General features: G+C 33.9%; 1 protein-coding gene across 4 annotated transcripts; it reads right to left on the reverse strand.

The window, feature by feature from the left end:
• Positions 1 to 482: 482 nt before the first annotated feature.
• LOC132715697 (BTB/POZ domain-containing protein 6-like) lies at positions 483 to 17,885 on the reverse strand. 4 transcript variants are annotated; one of them, XM_060698759.1, is made up of 5 exons: positions 6,701 to 6,789; positions 4,072 to 4,122; positions 3,160 to 3,227; positions 2,185 to 2,424; positions 483 to 1,785 (listed from the first exon to the last, which is right to left on the reverse strand). In XM_060698759.1, exons 3-5 carry the CDS (start codon positions 3,225 to 3,227, stop codon positions 813 to 815), a joined length of 1,281 nt encoding a protein of 426 aa, XP_060554742.1. In that variant the 5' UTR covers positions 4,072 to 4,122; positions 6,701 to 6,789; the 3' UTR covers positions 483 to 812. The 4 variants fall into 4 exon arrangements, with proteins under 4 accessions (XP_060554742.1, XP_060554741.1, XP_060554743.1 ...); XM_060698758.1 differs by lacking the exon at positions 4,072 to 4,122 and having other exon boundaries at positions 6,701 to 6,809; XM_060698760.1 differs by lacking the exons at positions 3,160 to 3,227; positions 4,072 to 4,122; positions 6,701 to 6,789 and adding an exon at positions 17,728 to 17,885.
• Between the last annotated feature and the right edge of the window lie 1,819 nt (positions 17,886 to 19,704).

Below are 19,704 nucleotides of genomic sequence, written 5' to 3' on the forward strand. Positions count from 1 at the left end.
TTCGTAACGGATTTCCGATCCTGAACCGCAACAAACGACAGATGCTATTATTCATATCTTTTATTCCCCTTCTTTGCATTTTACCCATTATTAATCACCATGCCGTATTTAGAGAATATATGTTTTTTGCAGAAATTGTCTATGTTTTTTATTTCCATTATTGACCTATACAGTTTACAAAGTAATTTTTTATTATTAAGTAATCATTGCGTTTTTTACAATTTTTATTTAAAAATAAATGCATGTGCGTAAAAATAGACTCCCTTTTCACAGGCTCAAACATGACACATTTTTTTTTCCAACCACTTAAACACATTTTTTATTTGAAGTAGTCTAATAAACTTAAATCAAAAAACATCTTCAGATATATATAAAAAGTTCTGAAAAAATATAAAACACTTTTACCATGTAGATTCTTGTATGAAAATTTGGATTGATGAATACGGACCTGCTTGGCAAGAGTGTGTAACCATTATAAATACTGTTGTCTATTGCTTAAACAAAGCCATTCTTTTTGTTTGCATATCTTGGATAATTCCTTAAGGAAAATAATCAGAAGCAAACCAAATTATTCTAAATTTAGAATATCCATTAGTTTGTAATCTTTAAATGTCTGTTAATGGCGTATTTGAAATGTAAAAAATGGCTCCTTTGAGGTCAAGATTATACTTATGCGTAAATAACTTTTTCAATAGTTTTTTTTCTAACTTGAAATGTCAATGTCAGATAGTATTTCTTCCTAATGTGTTTAGTGACCTGCTATTTCAATTATAAAGTTATAAATCGTGGTGACCACAAATCAGCTTTTTATGTCATGTTTCCTTGAACACCAGTGCACGTAAGGTGCATGGAATGCGAGTAATGTAGACAGTAGAACTTTTCATTTCGCTTGAAATATTCACCTTTGCTACTGACCATTTAGTTTTATCAGAATTAAGCCCGTCACTTGAGTTCATATGAAAACGTATCTGGGCCTTTCCAAAACGAGCAGAAATTATTATTGGTTCACGCAGTATGAGTTTTTCTCCTTTTGTATCGAATTCACATTCATTTTCTTTCAGAGAAAAGTTCACCTTGTCCACATGAGGTACAAAGTCCCCGTGTATGGCAACAAGATGTATAGTTTTTGAGACGCTCAGAGCAAGAACACACTCCTGATAATAGGGATTCAATAGCATCTTGTCGAACCTCTTTATTATAGCTCTCTTACTACACGAGAACTTTCCAACATTCTGTACTTCTTGGTCATCTGTTTTAACAGCCAAGTGGTGGTATATCATCAATAGTTCTTCAGTTGTAAGGATTCCAGTTGGCTCGACTTCTTTTGCGAACACATCAATTGGCATCAGGGAAAATCGAATCATGAATATTATTTCGCCGATACACGATCTTAGGTTTCCTGATGTGACCTCTAAGCCTTTTCTTTCGCATTCAGACTCTCCCCATCCTTTAACTGCTGCGAAAATAAAAGATTCATCTCCGTTGAGATTGTCGTTTTTGACGATTTCCAAAACACTTTCAAAAGCAAGTGTATGGAAATCTTTGGATAGAAAGACCTCACCTGAATTGCCAGTAATAAAATCAATGCATTGTGTTGCAAGCTGGGCCTCGTCATAAAGTTTCGCCTGTTCATAAATTGTACAAGCAGTGTCAACGTCGATTTTGGTCTCCAAAAATTTCGCACATTTGTTTGCCATATCATACAATGCATACTTCTTTTTAGCAGCATAAAGACAGCAAGAAACGTTATTGACATCCAGTTCAATATCATCCGAGTACATATACCTGAAAATGTTTTTGGTGTGCTTTAGTTTAACATTGAAATCTACAAGAGGAATCCAAGATTTTTGAATAACCTTCTTAACAATAAAATTTTCAAACTGCCATAAACATTTTGGAAAAGGACAAAGTTTTCTATCATGTAAGTCTGTTTGTTTCAGTGGCTCAATAGACATTTTTTGACCAAAAGGCCATAATTTGAACTTAGAAAGCTTTAAGGATTCATTGAAGCAAGTTTCTGAAAGTTATTCAGTTATGATTATAAGGTTACATTAAAACAATTGATCATCGGACAATGTCAGTCAATGCATTTTATTTTGAAATGTTGAACAAGAAAATCAAATCATCGTATTGTGTAATTGAATATACATGTACGCCAAGTTGTACTAGCAAACAAATATTTACCTTAAAACCATTTTCATCGTACTAATGTCAATATCTTCAAGCATGATTGTATCTGAACTTTCCGCTAGAGACCCGTAAAACATGGCCTCAAAAACCTCACTGCGCATGCTCAGAAGAAGTTTGTGTGCTGGAAGTTTAGTGGTTACGTCTCTGAAAGCGAACCAGACATCGGCGAGATGATCCGACATACAGAAATAGTTTGTGTCACCTTTCAAGTTCCTTTCTGTTCTTTTTTTCTGTCTGTTCACGGAAAGAAAACAAATAAATATATTTGCATCCTTTTAATTATTTGTATATTTACAATGCTAGACGTTTGTAAAGTCGGTTTTCATTGAACAACCATTATATGAAACCGTTCGTTTAACTCTTTAGGTAGAGCGTAATTGGACTGTGAATCGGACGACCCTTGTTCGATTCCCGGACTATGCTGGGCACTTTCATTGTGATTTATCATCATATCCTTTCTACAATTATTCGCACGGTACCTCTGCTCTATTATGTACGAAAGTTATTTGTCCTTACGAAGGTGAAAGAAACTGTACAGTAGTATTGGTTAACTGCACAGCCTGCCCAGAAGAAACGATGTTGAGGCTGAACTGTGCTCTAGAAAATTCAATGTGGATTACTGCCGGGATCCGGAGTGAAAACTACCATCACCACCACCACTACCGCCACTAACCATGACATTGATGAAAGTGTTTGTTATAAAACGCTGAACTAGTAGCTTGGTACTCTGTTAATACTCATCATTCATTCAAGTGATATGCTAACAAGACTTCTGAAAACAACGATATAAGATAAAGAAATACACAGTTATATCATGCTGCTAAAGAGTTCATCACAACCAGTGAGCGCGGAAATTATAGATGTTTGAATATATATCTGGAAGAAGTTGTAAGATCAAATATAAAATAGATCGATTCTGACTATTGTCAATATTTAAACATCAGTTATATACGAAATCAGAAACATTACCCTTCATTTATAACCAAATCATGACCATCTTGCAACGGTGTTTTCTTTGTTTCTTCAGTTTCCATCATCTATAAAAAATAACATTCATAATAGCTAGTTATTTGCAATGATCTCACGGAAGCAACTATAGACGAATAAAACAAAATCTTATGAACTTTTTTTTATCTTATTCCACTGAACTCGTTTTTTGTGTTTGTTTCATTATAAAAAATATGTTAAAAAGGACCGCTCAAATGCATTGAAATCAATAGAAACAGTATGAAATATAAATGTAGTTAAAGATCACCTATTTGGTTTTGTTAAGACTGTTTATGATAGACAATATAACGTGCTTCGTTGCTCCAACCCTTGCATTAGTTCAATCAGTATTCAACATTAAGCAGTATTTAACCCTGAACACAATAAAACAATTTGAATGATGCGTTACTGACTCTACCTGCATTCTAGTCTGACATAAAACGGGCGACAGTCGGATAATGTGTTCGGTTTTTTTTCTTTATCAAGTCATGCAAAAACAGTAAACAAGGGACAAGATTAACATCTCATTTAAAAACAACAGCGATTTTTAATACCGATGATCATATTCATTCTTAAAGGTAGAAATGAATAGCTGGCAGTTTTAGGCAATCAAACATCCTTCACGTACTGAATAAACCATTACAGTAGTAAATTATATGTAACCACAAATGAAAAACTATACACGGTTTTCGGAAAATAACAAACTAACATGAGCCATTATATTGAAACAATGTCTTCATGCAGTCGTCGAGATAATACAATTAAACGTAAACGGGAGAAATTGAATCATTTGTAATACACAATAGACACGTTTCTTTCTTTGACATGTTTGATACAAAGTTGTGGCAAAGGACAATAAAATTTCATTCGGAATACTTAAAAAATATTTCTTACCTCTGGTATTTTAGAAATTTCAGCAAGGTAAACTTCCAATCAAACAGTTAACTATATGAGAACAATTAAGAGCGATCAGTGATCACAGGAGAAGTGATCGGAGTAGTGGCGACATAAATTCCTGTAAAGTTAGGATGAAATTGCCCCAGTAGTTTATGAGGAGTAGTGGGGACAAGTTTTGTGACAGACGGACAGACAGACAGACAGACAGACAGTGCACAACTAGACTTGGTACTGGTCATTCCTGTAAAGTTTGGATAAAATAACACCAGTAGTTTATGAGGAGTAGTCCGGACAAGCTTTTGTGTATCTGGCAACACACAGAAAAAAACACCTTTTTATCAATGGGCCATAACTCGGCCAAAAATCATTCAACCAAAAAATCCGTGCAATATGCACAAGGACTTGAGCTACAGATCAATCCTGTAAAGTTTCTTGAAATTGCATTAGTGGTATAAGAGAAGTAGTCCGGACAAATTTTAAAAATAAAAATTATTAAAGGGCCATAACTCTTACAAAAATCATTGAACCGGAAAATGCTGACAATATGCACAACTAGACTTGGTACTGATCAATCCTGTAAAGTTTGGATGAAATTGCATGAGTAGTTTATGAGGAGTAGTCCGGACAAGTTTTGTGACGGACGGACAGACGGACAGACAGACGACGGAGAAGTGATCCCTATATGTCGCCACTACTCCGTAGAGGCGACACAAAAAAGAAGCGCACTGTCTTTTAATCCTTATATATATTCAGAAAACTGTTGGTTCATAGACAGTGCTTAATAGACACGTCCATATAAGCTGTCACATCTACAGGTTAGTGTCAGCTGATTATTGTTATAAAATTATGTGGAAAGAAATCGAGGAAAATATTGTCAAAAAGAATAATCAAAAGTTGAACCCGGTATTTGCTTAACTTTCCCCCTCAGATAGTATTCCAGTCTTTTCGGAATCGTTCAATCCAAACGGTCTCCCTCATAGGAACTCTGGAACAGGACCGCATATTGCGGCGCATAAATCCGAATCCGTACCGGCTTTACATATTGTTTGTCCGACCTTTGAATATCTTTTCATAGTATGCGAGCGGATGGTCTTTAATTATATAATCTCAATTTAATATAATATGCTTATTTAAAAATCAGTCAAATTTACGGTATATCGAAAAAAGAAAAGGAGTGACATCCGCCATTTGCCGCAACGTTCGGCGTAAGTTACCCCCCTTGATATGCTTGATTTTTGTTTTAATTTTTCTAGTAATGAATACGAGATGAGTGCCTAAAATATTTATCTATGGATCATGTTTAAATATTCCTTTTTTCAATTAGACAAAATCAGTTGGACCATATTACTAAAGTGTCTGTTTTCTCCATTTTAACAAATCAATACACGAATACGCCCGTTATAATGCCGCCTATACATGTCAACACGTGTACAAACAATAAACCGTTAACGTTATATCAAACAGTTGACAAAAATAACGGGAACAAAATTCTGAAAAAATAGTAATCAATTGTAGCCAAAGGGGAAAAACTCATGCCGAAAACGTTGCGGCAAATGGCGGATGTCACTCCTTGTCTCAATCTCCACACAGTGATCTCCCCTTAATTCTTCGGCGTAGATCTCTGCCACCAAGGTCCCAATATATCAGAATTTCTGATATACTATATTTTTTCAAAAATTGTTTTATCTACTGCTTTTATCTATCAGATAAGTTTTCTCTCATTTATTTAACAATGTTTATGAATAAATAAATAAATAATATGAATATTTAGAAATAATTTTAAAAATTATGAGATTATTTTCTACCGAGACGATATTTTGATATTTTATATTTTTTAGCTTTTGAATTTATTTTTCGTTATTTTGTATACTTTCGATAATTTTTTAATAAACTATATGGAACGTAGGCACTAAAAGTAAAAAATAAAACAGAAAGAGTAAAATAACGTTAGATTTTCTTTGTAACGGTCGATATTTACATTTGAATTTCGACGTTACGTCATGTGACTTTCATCATCATGTGACGTCTTTGAAGGCAGTGATTACAATTCTGCCAAGGGAGGTAATCACTGTGAGGAGTTTGTCCTTGTCTTTTTTTATAATACCATAAAATTTGACCAGTTTTAAAAGAGACAGATCGGGTTCAATTGATAACATATTTTTTGAGGCCATATACTCGGATAATACTAAAAAAATTTAGATGTAACAGAAACGTTTTTAAAAACCGTTACACGATCGAAAATATGCGCCGCAATCTGCGGTCCCGTTCTCGAGTTCCTATGGGTCTCCCTTATACTCCTACAACTATGTAGAAAGCCTTTGACCCAATAAAGTTAAAAATTCAACATGACTACCACACGTCAACAACATATTTAACTTATTACGAAATTTATGTATGTGTTTTTGGTTATTTTGAGATATGACGAATTGTATCACCATTTCTTATTGAACCGAAGGAATCCCTTATTTCTAGAATGCACTTTGAGGTCACGTTGCAGATTTAAATACATTTGATAATCGTACGTACGATCAATTTTCACATGTAAACTCTTTTTATAAATAATATAATTAGTGAAGTTAACACGATGTGTATTATAAGCAATAAACTAGTATAGAAAATAACAAACCATTTCGCCTGTAAAATATCTTCTTTTCTTCTTTCACTTTCGGTTCTTCTAAAGCTGACACGAGCAGTTATGAATGCATACACATTACATAAACATCTATAACATTCAAAAACCAAAAGATGTAAAGGGGGCTAACTATTTGGGAACAATATTGTGTAATTCTACATGTAAGCGTTATCCAGTTTTAACGTTATTGAAACGGGTGGATGGTGGGTGGGGTGTAATTTTGTAAAAAACATTATATTATATTTTTAGGTGGTTAAATCCTTGTGGCTGAGGGATTGCTTTTAATGGTTGAGGCATAAGTATTGCAGCCACAGTTTATCACAGGCGACTTAAATGTCGTAGGCAACTTACAAAGGTTTATACGTTCCCCGCGATCACGGGGGGGGGGGGGGGGGGGGGGGGGGGGTCACGTGATAAATTAAGGTGACAAACGTTTCTTAAATCAAAACAAAACCTAGCGTATCATATGCGCGGAAATTTTCTTCAAATGACAATACAAAGTGCATTATTCTACGTTTTGTGGTTTTTGAGAACATTGTTTGAATTGTGTGAAAATTGCACATTCAGCGATAGTAATCCACACGAAGCGGTATAATTTGGTACCAAAATAAATGAAAATAAGCTTTTTTTCTGCACTTAAGATACCAAATCAATCATTTTATTGACATCTGTTATCGTAGAATTCCATATAAAATTTTGTTCGAAGGTCTGCAGTCTACAAATGTTCTTTGCAAGTGTATAGTAAGTAAAACGAACAATTTCTGGATATATAATATATTATATAGAAATAAACCCAAGAAATTTTGTTTAAACGTTATTTATTACTATACGCTTATTTTTTTTCTTAGTTTACTATGTACATAGACAGAAAAGTAGGCATACGTATGCGTGGCTTAGTCTACTATGTACATAGACAGAAAAGAAGGCATACGTATGCGTGGCTTAGTCTACTTTGTATATAGACAGAAAATGTCGCAGTTTCCTTCGTAAAAACTCGACCTTTTACGACAGAAGTTCGAGAGTTTCTATAAGCAGCGACATTTTATACGACATTTTATACAATTTCGATAAATATTCTCGCGGCTTTGAAATGAACGTTACCGGCGGCCATCATATCCATGAGACTTAGAATGAATCGTATCCTGTGAAAGGAAGGCAAGTAAGGGTAGCCCTGATGAGGGCTGTTATGCCAGCTAAAAGCATACCTTCTATGTGTGCAAGGTGCTCACGTTACCTAGCACTTTTTCTCGTCGTCCCAGCTACATTCTCGTAGTGCTACGCGTCCCATTTCATGCCGTCTTCTGGTACTAGGGGCTCATGCATAATATTACTCGTACACGTCGTCCCGTTACCTTGTTAGGCAACTGCCGTCGGCTTCAATCAGAACATCGTCAGCTGCTTTTCAAGTTTGAAGAGCAGTGGTAAATACAAAGTTGGATCTACCGAAGCAATCTACTACGCAGTGATCTCCCCTTACAGGATTAGATCTCTGCCATCACAACATTTTCGTCAAGATTTTTGACGATATTATTTTATCAATTTTGATATTTATTTTAAAAAGTAAACACGGTTTTGCTAATGTTTCAAGACCGTAAGGTGTTAGATGTGAACTAAAATAAAAAATAATTTTGGAAACATAAATACATGTATTATGAAAATAGAGTGTAAGCATCGATTAGAATATTCAGAATTAAGACCACCCCGCAATTAAGACCACTTTGGCCCAGTCCCAATGGTGGTCTTAATTGAGGGTTTTTACTGTAATTAATATATTGAAATTGATATTGAAATCAGACAAAATACATTTTGATATTTCTTTCTTTCCATCAGATGCTAATTTATAACATAGTTTTATGTTGCAGTTGCTGATATATATATTGTTTGTTCTTAAAAATGCTTAAAATAGACCATGGTCAAAAAGAGTGTAAGCATCGATTAGAATATTCAGAATTAAGACCACCCCGCAATTAAGACCACCTTGGCCCAGTCCCAATGGTGGTCTTAATTGAGGGTTTTTACTGTATTATGAAAATAATTTTTGAAAGTTTTAACATCGCACCGTTTATTTCCAAAACAAATGTCCCTCTCAAACGGGACAGCATTCAAGTGATAATTACTTTCGATTCTACACCTAACAAAAATGATTATTTTTCAATTATATCGACTGATTTGACACAATAGCTCAAGTTAATTATAATGTCGCTGTTTATTACAGATAAAACAATTTTTAACGATTGCATTGGCGTATCCGCCATCTTGACACAATCATGTGATAAGACCATCATCACGTGCTTTGTGTGAAGGCAGTGGTTACGGGCCGTAGCGTAATTGGTGCGCGGAGTTTGCTACCGAAGTACGAAAGTATAAGTTGTACCCACCCGTGGTTCTGTCGATGCCCTGTGCCTCTCCACGACGCGCTAGTACCAAAGAGAAATGGGTGTAACTGACTAAACAATGCTCAAACAGGAAACAAACTTATATTTAAAAAGAGACAAAGGGATGAAATACCTAAATGCTATCACGTTGTTGCCAGCAAATATTGTGTTATACCTCTAAAAACAATATACATCTAAGAATGAACTGTCTAACTATCAGTGTCGATATTGTAAAATAAATTTATTTTGAGAGAAAAAGCGAAATCATTTGCTTAGTTATGAATTTCACGGTTTTTCCTTCTCGCCAGTTGCAAGCGTAGAGGCCTTGTTTAGATTTATTTAAAATGCACTTTAATTTATTCCTTGGTTTCCTTTTTATATTTGTCTGATCATCTACATTTTTGCGACGGACGCGCCCTCAGGCGCGTTCAGAGCTAAGTCATCTACATGGGATTTCGTCTGCTACACTCGCGCAAAGTGTCCTCAACCGATTAACAGCCCAAGAAAAAGTACATGAATTTGATCCTTTAAAACTCCCATACTATGTCGGGATATCTTAAAATCTTCCATATTTAGCCTTTTCAATTTCAAATTAAGTTATCCAAGTTAAAATATGGACGTATATGATTGATAAAAACGTTGTAGTCCCGTAGTATTATTGCGCAATTATGCAAATTACTGCCGAAACGATTTACCGCTGTCGAAAAAGTAGGACAGCAAATTATACTATAATAAAGGTGTAAGCTCTGAGTTCCAAGAAATTATTAGTAGGAAATAAATATTTCTACATTATACAAAACATTATTATTAACAAATCAAAAGTTTTTTGGACTCTAGAATAACTCGCGCATTAATAAAAGAAGAACTATTTTCGTGACTCATACCGCGGGTTTAGCTGAATATTCAGCAGTTATTAATAAATTAGATACATTTTCTAGGTCACGATATGAGTTAACCTTCGCTATTCTAAATATAGATTCTGCTTTACCTGTGCTGATTTTCGGACAGTAGGGAGTACACATTATACATGTTATAAACCAGCGGATACTTACTTTGTTCACATGCAATACTTTTAGAAATTCTATACAATTGTAAGAAGCAAACAAGTTGAAAATGTAATTTAGTGTGAAAATGAAAAGGACAACTAAACACAATAGTGCTTTTAAAAAAAAATTGTGACATTTAGATTAAAATAAAAACGATGTGCTCTGGCCCTTGCAAATAAAAAAAATCTAAAAAATACGGTGACAATTAATTGCTGATGATTTTAACCAAAAATACTTTTAATGAGACGTACATATCCAAAAGAAATAAAAATACAAATGACTTATATTTTATTGTCTATATGCCCACTATGTTAAAACACGAAGCAATTCTAAATGACATTCTCACATGTATAATCACGGATTTATCCGTGGTATAATGTATTATGCTTGAAGTCTATTTGCATGGTTTTATTTTAGAAATATGTCGTTGAAAGTTTTTTTTTCCATTTACATATCATTTCTTGGAATAAATCGATAATGACACTGATTTACAAGTTTGACCAGGGTTTTAGGCATATATTTCATTCTGCTTGAAAGTAGAAAATCTGGATTCTATCAGATTGGGACACAAAATATATTGCTCCTTGTATGGAACAAATTTTCTCTGTTATATATTTTGTGTTTTATTTTTTTTCTAAAAAAAACCTAAATGTCTCCCCGGTTGCATGTCCGTCGCATTCAGTGCTGCAGCACTTTGATTTCTCTATGCTCATATTTCAATGTGCATAGAATCTCACACTTCCAATGCATTTGCCTTGCACATATCAACTAAATTTTCAAACATCATCAGATTCTGTTTGTGACCAATCATCTGAACTCGCAAAATCAATCAATTGATGTTGATGATCTGAGCTGTCCTCTATCTTTCTGTGAGCTAACCTTTTTATTCTCTAAATACTTCTTTGAGCAGCCCTAACTTGAAGTGATGATACAGTTTCCAATGTATTTATTTCCCTTAGACATGAAATATTGTCATTGTGTTTTGTTGATACTATCCTACTTTCAGATGATAAGTGAAACTGAAAGTTTTATATCAATAAGCATGCGCACTTAAAACTTCGTTGGTTCGCTTCATAACTTGTTGATGTTGTCTCGTGATATTTCATTTATTAAAGGTTGCCCGTGTGCAAATTAATTTCCACTCGGCATTTAAGTGTTTAACGCTATATATCTGATGCAAAAATTTTTTTGGATTTTAAAAAAGAAAATTTCCAAAATGTTTGTATAAAATAAAAAGGCCAGTAAATAGCGTTAAAGCGAGTGGCTCATGAACAAGTCATTGCTAAACGGATAAAACCCTACTTAAAATAGCAAAATACTATTTTGTTCCGGTACATTTTATTCTGTTTACGTACAATTTTCATGTGTATTAAATAACAGAGACATTCTATGTTACAACGTTTTCGGGAATCAGCCATATAATAATGGAACCAATATAATTTTACTGTTTATAAATTTTATAAAAATGTTCGATAAGATATAGATTTATACCCTTTAATTTTGCAAATATTCAATTAATTATTGTTCTTATAGCTAGTAACTTGACACAATACCTGACCATTCGTCTATTACAATTCACATCAGTACAATCAGCCTAACAGTCAAGGAGGTCTCTGGAGCGTAAATTTGAAATGTTTCGTTCAGCAATTCATTTGCAGCCGATGTGTCAAAGAATGTAGAAGCAAACATGTGTAGGGCAAAACAAACACATTACTGCGAATTCACTTAAATTCGTGGGCATGAAAGTTCGTGGTTTTATCAAAAAGGGCATTTTCGTGGGTTCTTAAATTCGTGGATTTTCGTTTTCTTGTTAAAAAAAAATCTTTTGAACTCAAACCGGTGTGACATGTACAACTCATTAAGCTGCATTCACATATTTTGTTTGTTTGTTTGTTTCATTTTACGCATTTTCCCAACAGTATTTCAGTCATATATGCGGATAGTTTCCTAACCATCGTTCCTGGAGAGTTACACCAGTACTAGACTACCTTCTTCCGCGCTAAACTACCAAAGCATCTCCCGGGGATCGATTCAACCCACGCCAGAGAGGGAATTCACATATAAAGTTTCAATATGTTATATTGAAGTTTATAATAATAGATTTAAAGGTTAACCAAAAAAAGGTAAACTTAAGTCGACGGGCGGGTAATGACATTGCTTCCACTTTCTTCCCCTTCAAAACGTGGAGCTAAAATATAACTATTTAAAGATTGCGGACACTATTGGTCTCCAACAGTACTCAGCTTTTCATAACTTTTATTCTTTTCTAAACAGTATAAGACATTTTTTCAAATTCATGAAAATTTCACCATCCAATTCTTTTATGATTTTTCAGTGCTACACCCCTCGTGGCATTTAGAGGAATTATTTTTGCATATGACATACGTTTTTGTATTTCGTTTCCATTTTGGACCTATAAAATTTACAAAGTGACTTCAAGTAACAAGTGATCGTTGCTTTTTACATGTTTATCTTAAATAAATGCATGCGTGTAATTTAATTAATTCCCCTCTTCACAGGCTAAAACTGTCACATCTTTTCCAACAACTAAAACCAGTGTTTATATCAAGGAAATCCAATAAAACTTAAATAAAAAACATCTCCAGATATATATAAACAAGTTCTGAAAATTTAAAACATTTTACCATCTAAATGTTTTGCTATGAAAAACTTGAGTTTGATGCATACGGAACATATAATATTGCTTGGCCAGAGTTTGTAACTTGAATAAAAACATCATTTATCTTTATTTTTGTCACTTATTTAACACAAACATTCTTTTACTTTGCATATATTGGCTAATTCTTGAGAAAAAATGTTAAAATCACTAAAATGCAGTTGCCTCTACCGAAATCCAGGTGTATCACACCCTATATGTTATCACTGGACCACAGGCTTCAAATATACAGTGTAGTATAAAAAATCTTAATTAAGGATTTCCATTAGTGTTTGAAATCCTTAGACTGTCTTTATGGTATATTTAAGATGTTAAAAAGGCCCCTTTGAGGACAAGATTATAATTATGCTTTCAATTGTTTCAATAGATTTTGTCTTACTTGAAATGTCAATTATGTAAGATAATATTTCTTCTTAATGTATTTTGTCTCCTGTCAGCTATGACGTTATAAATCCCGGTTAGCACAAATTAGCTTTTTATGTCTCCTTAAACACCAGTGCATGTAGTGTGCATGGAATGCGACTAATGTAGACAGTAGAACTTTTAATTACGTCGGAAATATTCACTTTTGCTGACCATTTAATTTTGTCAGGATTGGGCCCATCAACTGATTTCATATGAAAACCTATCAGGGCATTTCCAAAGTGAGGAGAAAGTATTATTGGTTCACGCAGTATGAGTTTTTCTCCATCTGTATCGAATTTAATTTCATTTTGGTACTTAGAAAAATTCACCTTGTCAACTTGAGGTACAAAGTCCCCGTGTATGGCAAAAAGTTGTATAGGATTTGAGACGCTCAGAGAAATGACACACTCTTGATAATTGGGATTCAAAGGCATCTTGTCAAACCTCTTTATTACAGCTCTCTTACTACACGAGAACTTTCCAACATTCTGTACTTCTTGGCCCTCTATTTTAACAGCCAAGTGGCGGTAAATCATCAATAGTTCTTCAGTTGTAAGGATTCCAGTTGGCTCGACTTCTTTCGCGAATACATCATTTGGCATCAGGGGAAATCGAATCATAAACATTATTTCACCGATACATGATCTTAGGTTGCCTGGTGAGACCTCTGAGCCTTTTCTTTTACATTCAGACTCTGCCCATCCTTTAACTGCTGCAAAAATGAAAGATTCATCGGCGTTCAGAATGCCGTTTCTGACGATTTCCAAAACACTTTCAAAAGCAAGTGTATGGAAATCTTTGGATAGAAAGACCCCCTTTGAATTGCCGGTAATAAAATCGATGCATTTTGTTGCAAGCTGGGCCTCGTCATAAAGTTTCGCTTGTTCATAAATGGTACAAGCAGTGTCAACGCCGATTTTGGTCTCCAAAAACTTCGCACATTTGTTTGCCATATCATACAAGGCATACTTTTTAGCAGCATAAAGACAGCAAGAAACGTTATTGACATCCAGTTCAATATCATCCGAGTACATATACCTGAAATTTTATTTGGTGTTCTTTGAAATTTACAAGATTTTTGAATAACCTTCTTAACAATATCATTTTCAAACTGCCATAAAACATTTTGGAAAAGGACAAAGTTTTCAATCATGTAAGTCTGTTTGTTTAAGTGGCTCATTAGAAAATTTTTTGACCAAAAGGCCATAATTTAAACTTAGAAAGCTTTAAGGATTCATTGAAGCAAGTTTCTGAAGTTTATTCAATTACGAATATAAGGTTACATTAAAACAATTGATCATCGGACAATGTCAGTCAATGCATTTTATTTTGAAATGTTGAACAAGAAAATCAAATCATCGTATTGTGTAATTGAATATACATGTATGCCAAGTTGTATTAGCAAACAAATATTTACCGTAAAACCATTTTCATCGTACTAATGTCAATATCTTCAAGCATGATTGTATCTGAACTTTCCGCTAGAGACCCGTAAAACATGGCTTCAAAAACCTCACTGCGCATGCTTAGAAGAAGTTTGTGCGCTGGAAGTTTATAAGTGTCGTCTTTGAAAGCGAACCAGACATCGGCGAGGTGATCCGACATACAGAAATAGTTCGTGTCACCTTTCAAGTTCCTTTCGGTTCTTTTTCGCTGCCTTTTCATGAAAAGAAAAAAAATCAATATATTTGCATCTCTTTTAATTATATGCATATTTATAATGCCAGGCGTTTATAAAGTCCGATTTCATTAAAGGAATAGGAATGGATGGATTGATGTCTGTCTAATATAAATATTCATCATTAAAAAAGAGGAACCATGACAGTTTTTTTGTTGACATCAACCCTTTAAGTGAGAAATTCGTATTTTAAGACACTATTTTTTACTTGAGAAATAAGTTCATGGGCGCCGCCATTTTGGCGTTCTGTCATTCTCGCGAGACAGACGAGACCGAGATTGTGACGTGTTATACCCACTTCCGGTAAAGGTGTACACGCTGGTACAACTGAAATATATCTTGACGAAGAACTTAATTAATCTTATTGCGTACATTATTTATTATTTATGAAAACATCATATGGAACTGAATTGCTTTAATTAATTAATTGAAGACGCCGCGGCATTAATTATCATTAATTTTGTCCGATTTTTCAAGCTTGCTGATGATCCCACCACATGATTTAAGCAATGACTGCTTAGTTTTCAAAGATAAACCATCAATTTAATTTGGGTACTTTGAGAACTTTCTTCAAATTGACGATATATCCTTTTATTTGGTACTTAATTTTCGCTAGACAAGCTGTCTGAATAGGGTACATCGCCGGTCATGTATCTTTTTCTCAGCGGTAAATATCAACTAAATCCAATATGCAGATATTTCCCGAGGACGCGATTTTCCGACATTGACGTTAAAAATAAAATGGCGCAGGAAAATCGGCAGCTAGACTAATATCGTATGAAAACAAAACTGTCCGTTTGGTTAATTAGGCACCCAGTCAAAACTGGTACCAACAGCAACAGGTTGCCCATTGGGCATAATTCCCCTATTATTACGCATATTCTCGGGTTTATCCAGTTCCCTATAGCTTTTTTCCACGTTATCTACTTACCACACAGATACGCATTTCTTCTACCGTAAATTTAATCCAATAAAACAAAAAACATAAATCTACTTAATATTCAAAATGATTATTGGTAACTGAAAAGTGTGTTGCTATTGTATGAAATGCTGTAATTTACAGTATAACTTGACTACCCTAAGGTCATTCAGTTCACTGATGAAGCGTAAAAAAATATGTCTATTTCGTCATTAGAATATTTGACAACTGAAGGGTGATTAACCAATCAGGGCAACATTGTGCATGATCAAAAGTTCTGTCGGCACAGAGGCATACAAGGAGCAATAAAAACCGTTAGTACACAGTGTGACAGGAACATTTGGTGCAAATTATGAACAATTAAAATGGATAATACACAGTATTAGTCATAAGTAGTAAGAACCAGCAATTGTGTGAATAAATTATGCAAATGAGATTTTTGAGCAGCCAATAAAAATGTTTTGCATGCAGTTAATATTAGGCTACGATTACGATGTAAATAAATACCACGAAGCATCATACGTTGACAGACATGTAAACAATTTACTTTTCGAAAGAGTTGCTTATATTTTTGAAATGTGTACATCACTACTAACATATGTTCACACCTTTTCATTTGAAAGTCAGAATCAAACTGCAAACATTTAATTACATGTACTATTTAGAACACGTTTTAGTAGGATTTTAATAATAATGATAATTATCGCCGTTCAATAATTAACAGCCAATTATTCGTTGGTGCGTTTGTTTATTTAATTGCATTATTTGATTGTGAAACTTTGTTAAATTCAATTCAATTCAATTCAATTCAATTTAAATAATAACATGTGTATTTATTAATTACATTAAGATGAGACTTTAATGAAAATAGCATTGTTTGGAGTAACGGGCATCACTGGCCTGAAGTGGTGCGACCGGTAGACGTTGATTTTTTATTTGTTTCTTTATTTGTTTATTTTTTTTTTTTATATTGTTACGTATTTTGAACAATAAAAAAATCGCCTCTTCACCTCCTGTGAAAATTAAATTGTCTGGTCAATACTTTATTAATATGTAAATGTTTCGCTACGATTCAGCTAGATTTATCATAAATCTAAAGATGTGGGGAAATGACATCACGCGCACCTGTTTTTATACGGCCAATACACAAACATGGCCGCGCCTACTGATTTGTAGAAATCGGCGATTTAGCGATTTAAACTTCGTTATCATTCGTTTAATATTATTATTTGGCGGCAGAAAATTTGCAGATTTATTATTTACAGTATTCGTTTTCTGAAATCAAGTTTTTATTCTAACCTTGTTTTTCCCTTTAAACAACTACGACATTAAGCCGTTCGGTTAACGTAGAGCGTTGGCCTGTGCATCGGGCGATCCGGGTTCGATTCTCGGACGGTGCTGGTCATTTTCGTTGCGATTGATCATGCATTCGCACTGTAATTCTCCTCTGGCATGTACGGAAGTTATCAAGTTCCTTGCGAAAGTGAAGGCAAGTTTAGTATTGGTTAACTGCTTGACAGTCTGCCCAGGGACGATGCTGGTAAATTCAATGTGGATTACTGCCCTGATCCGGAGTGAAAACTACTATAGTACCACCACCACCACCACTAACCATGACATTGATGAAAGTGTTTGTTATAAATCGCTGAACAAGCAGCTTGATACTCTGTTAATACTTTTAATAAACTACTCATCATTCAATCAAGTGATATGCTTATAAGAGTTCTGAAAACATAATATACACAACAAGAATCAGTTATTCCATGCTGCTAAAGAGTTCATCAAAACCAGTCAGCGCGGAAATTATCGATGTTTGAATAAATATCTAGAAGGAGTTGTAAGATCAAATATGAAATAGATCGATTCTGACTATTGTCAATATTTTAATATTTAGTCACATACGTAATCAGAAAACATTTACCTTTCATTTATAACCAAATCATGACCATCTTGCAACGGCGTTTGCTTTGTTTCTTCAGTTTCCATCATCTATAAAGTATAACATTTACAATACATAATAGCTAGTTATTTTCAAGAACCTAACGGAAGCAACTATAGAGGAATTAAAAAGATGTTAGGAATTTTTGTATCTTACTCCACTGAACTCGTTTTTTTTGTTTGTTTGTTTCCTTGTAAAACATATGTTAAGAAGGACCGCTCAAATGCATTGAAATCAAAAGAAATAGTATGGAATATAAATGTAATTAAAAATCGCCTATTTGGTTTTATTAAAAATGTTTTTGATAGACAATATAACGTGCTTCATCACTCCAACCCTTGCATTAGTTCAAGCAGTATTCAACATTCAACTGTATTTAACCCTCAACACTATAAAACAATTTGAATGAATGATAACTGACTCTGAAGGCATTCTAGTCGGCGACAGTCGGATAATGCTGTCGATTCAGCTTAAAGTTTAAAGTCATGCAAAACAGTAAATAAGGGACAAGTTTAAACATCTCATTTAGAAACTGCAGCTGTTACCAATGATCATATTCATTCCTAAAGATACTGAAAAAAAATTACAGAAGTAAATTATATGTAACCACAACTGAAAATCATTATTTTGAAATATTTGTCGGGATAATACTGTTAGACACGCTCATAAAAGCTGTCACATCTACAGATTTATGTCAGCTTCCTAACAATCACGCCCGGCAAACTGTCGCTCCACTTCAAAAGTGTGGTGTACGGTAAAACGAGCGAACGGCATTTCCGAGATAGAGCGGAAGGCCGATTTAAACGGCTAATTGTAAGTATTGTTTATGTTTTTGTCTTGTTATTCATTTAAGTTGTATTTCTTCGAAAAACGGAAAATGTAGTTCCGTGTAGGATTGATTTAGGCTTCCAATTATCTAAGCTGTTACAAAAACAAAATTATATTAAGCCCGGGAGAACTTTTCTCCCTGACGAAGCGAACGACAATTTGTAGAATATTGAACTTCCCAACCATAGAAATGCCATACCCTTCAGATTTCTTGAAAAAGTGTATTATGTTGACAATGGACAACCTAATCAGGGATTATTGTTATAAAATGACGTGGAAAGAAATCGAGCAAAATATTGTCAAAAAATATAATCAAAGTTAAACCCTTCATTTGCTTAACTTTCCCCCGCAGATAGTATTCCTAACTCAATCAAAACTACTCCTACAACAATAAAGTAAGATGACAGCTAGCTAAATTCAACATGACTACCACACGTCAACAATATATTTAACTTCTTACGAAATGTTTAGGCGCTTTATCAATGAATTTTATTATTCATCTGTTTAAATGTCGTACTTATTTTGGTTATTTTGAGATATGACGAATTGTATATCACCATATTTCTTATTGAACCGAAGGAAAATGTTTAAAGTGTTGCTCATTTTATCCTATATAGTTAAAATGTGTTTTATTCTATTTCACACTGGCGAAATTGATAAGAAATATATGTGCTCTCAGTGAGAGAAAGAGTTAAAATAAAAAAAACACTTTTGTATGCTACGGAAAGGGTTACACTTTAAATTAATGCCTTAAGGTAATTTTTTTTCAGTCTATTTTTTGTAAAGAGTTACTGACACTGACACTCGTTAACTTGACGAATAGGTTCTTCTGTCCTCAAAAGATAGACTTTTAAAAGGTATATATTTTTTTTCTGGAATTGCCGTATTATATATTTCTATAGAGTTTGATCACAATTTGAAGTACTATGCACATGTATCAGTATTAAAATCATGAATCTAATTGTCACGCGCATTAACATGACATGACGTTGACATTTTATGCTTATTAAACTATAAGCACTTATCAGCCAGATTTTGTTCTTTGTGTAGAACAATTTTAAATATCATTACATATAACTTGGAACTTTGTCGTGTAAACCTGATAGTATTGTTACTTAGTTGCATTACTTA

The sequence above is a fragment of the Ruditapes philippinarum genome, unplaced genomic scaffold (genome assembly GCF_026571515.1).
Source record: "Ruditapes philippinarum isolate M1 unplaced genomic scaffold, ASM2657151v2 ctg719_1_1_1_1, whole genome shotgun sequence".
Classification (NCBI taxonomy): domain Eukaryota; kingdom Metazoa; phylum Mollusca; class Bivalvia; order Venerida; family Veneridae; genus Ruditapes; species Ruditapes philippinarum.

Bases quoted from the DNA above. Each gene is read 5' to 3' on its own strand.
- LOC132715697 (XM_060698758.1), bottom strand. The intron at 2,425-3,159 runs GTAATGTTTCTG...TTCCGTGAACAG, and splicing joins GATTTGGTTATAAATGAAGG to ACAGAAAAAAAGAACAGAAA. The intron at 1,786-2,184 runs GTAAATATTTGT...AAACATTTTCAG, and splicing joins ACGATGAAAATGGTTTTAAG to GTATATGTACTCGGATGATA.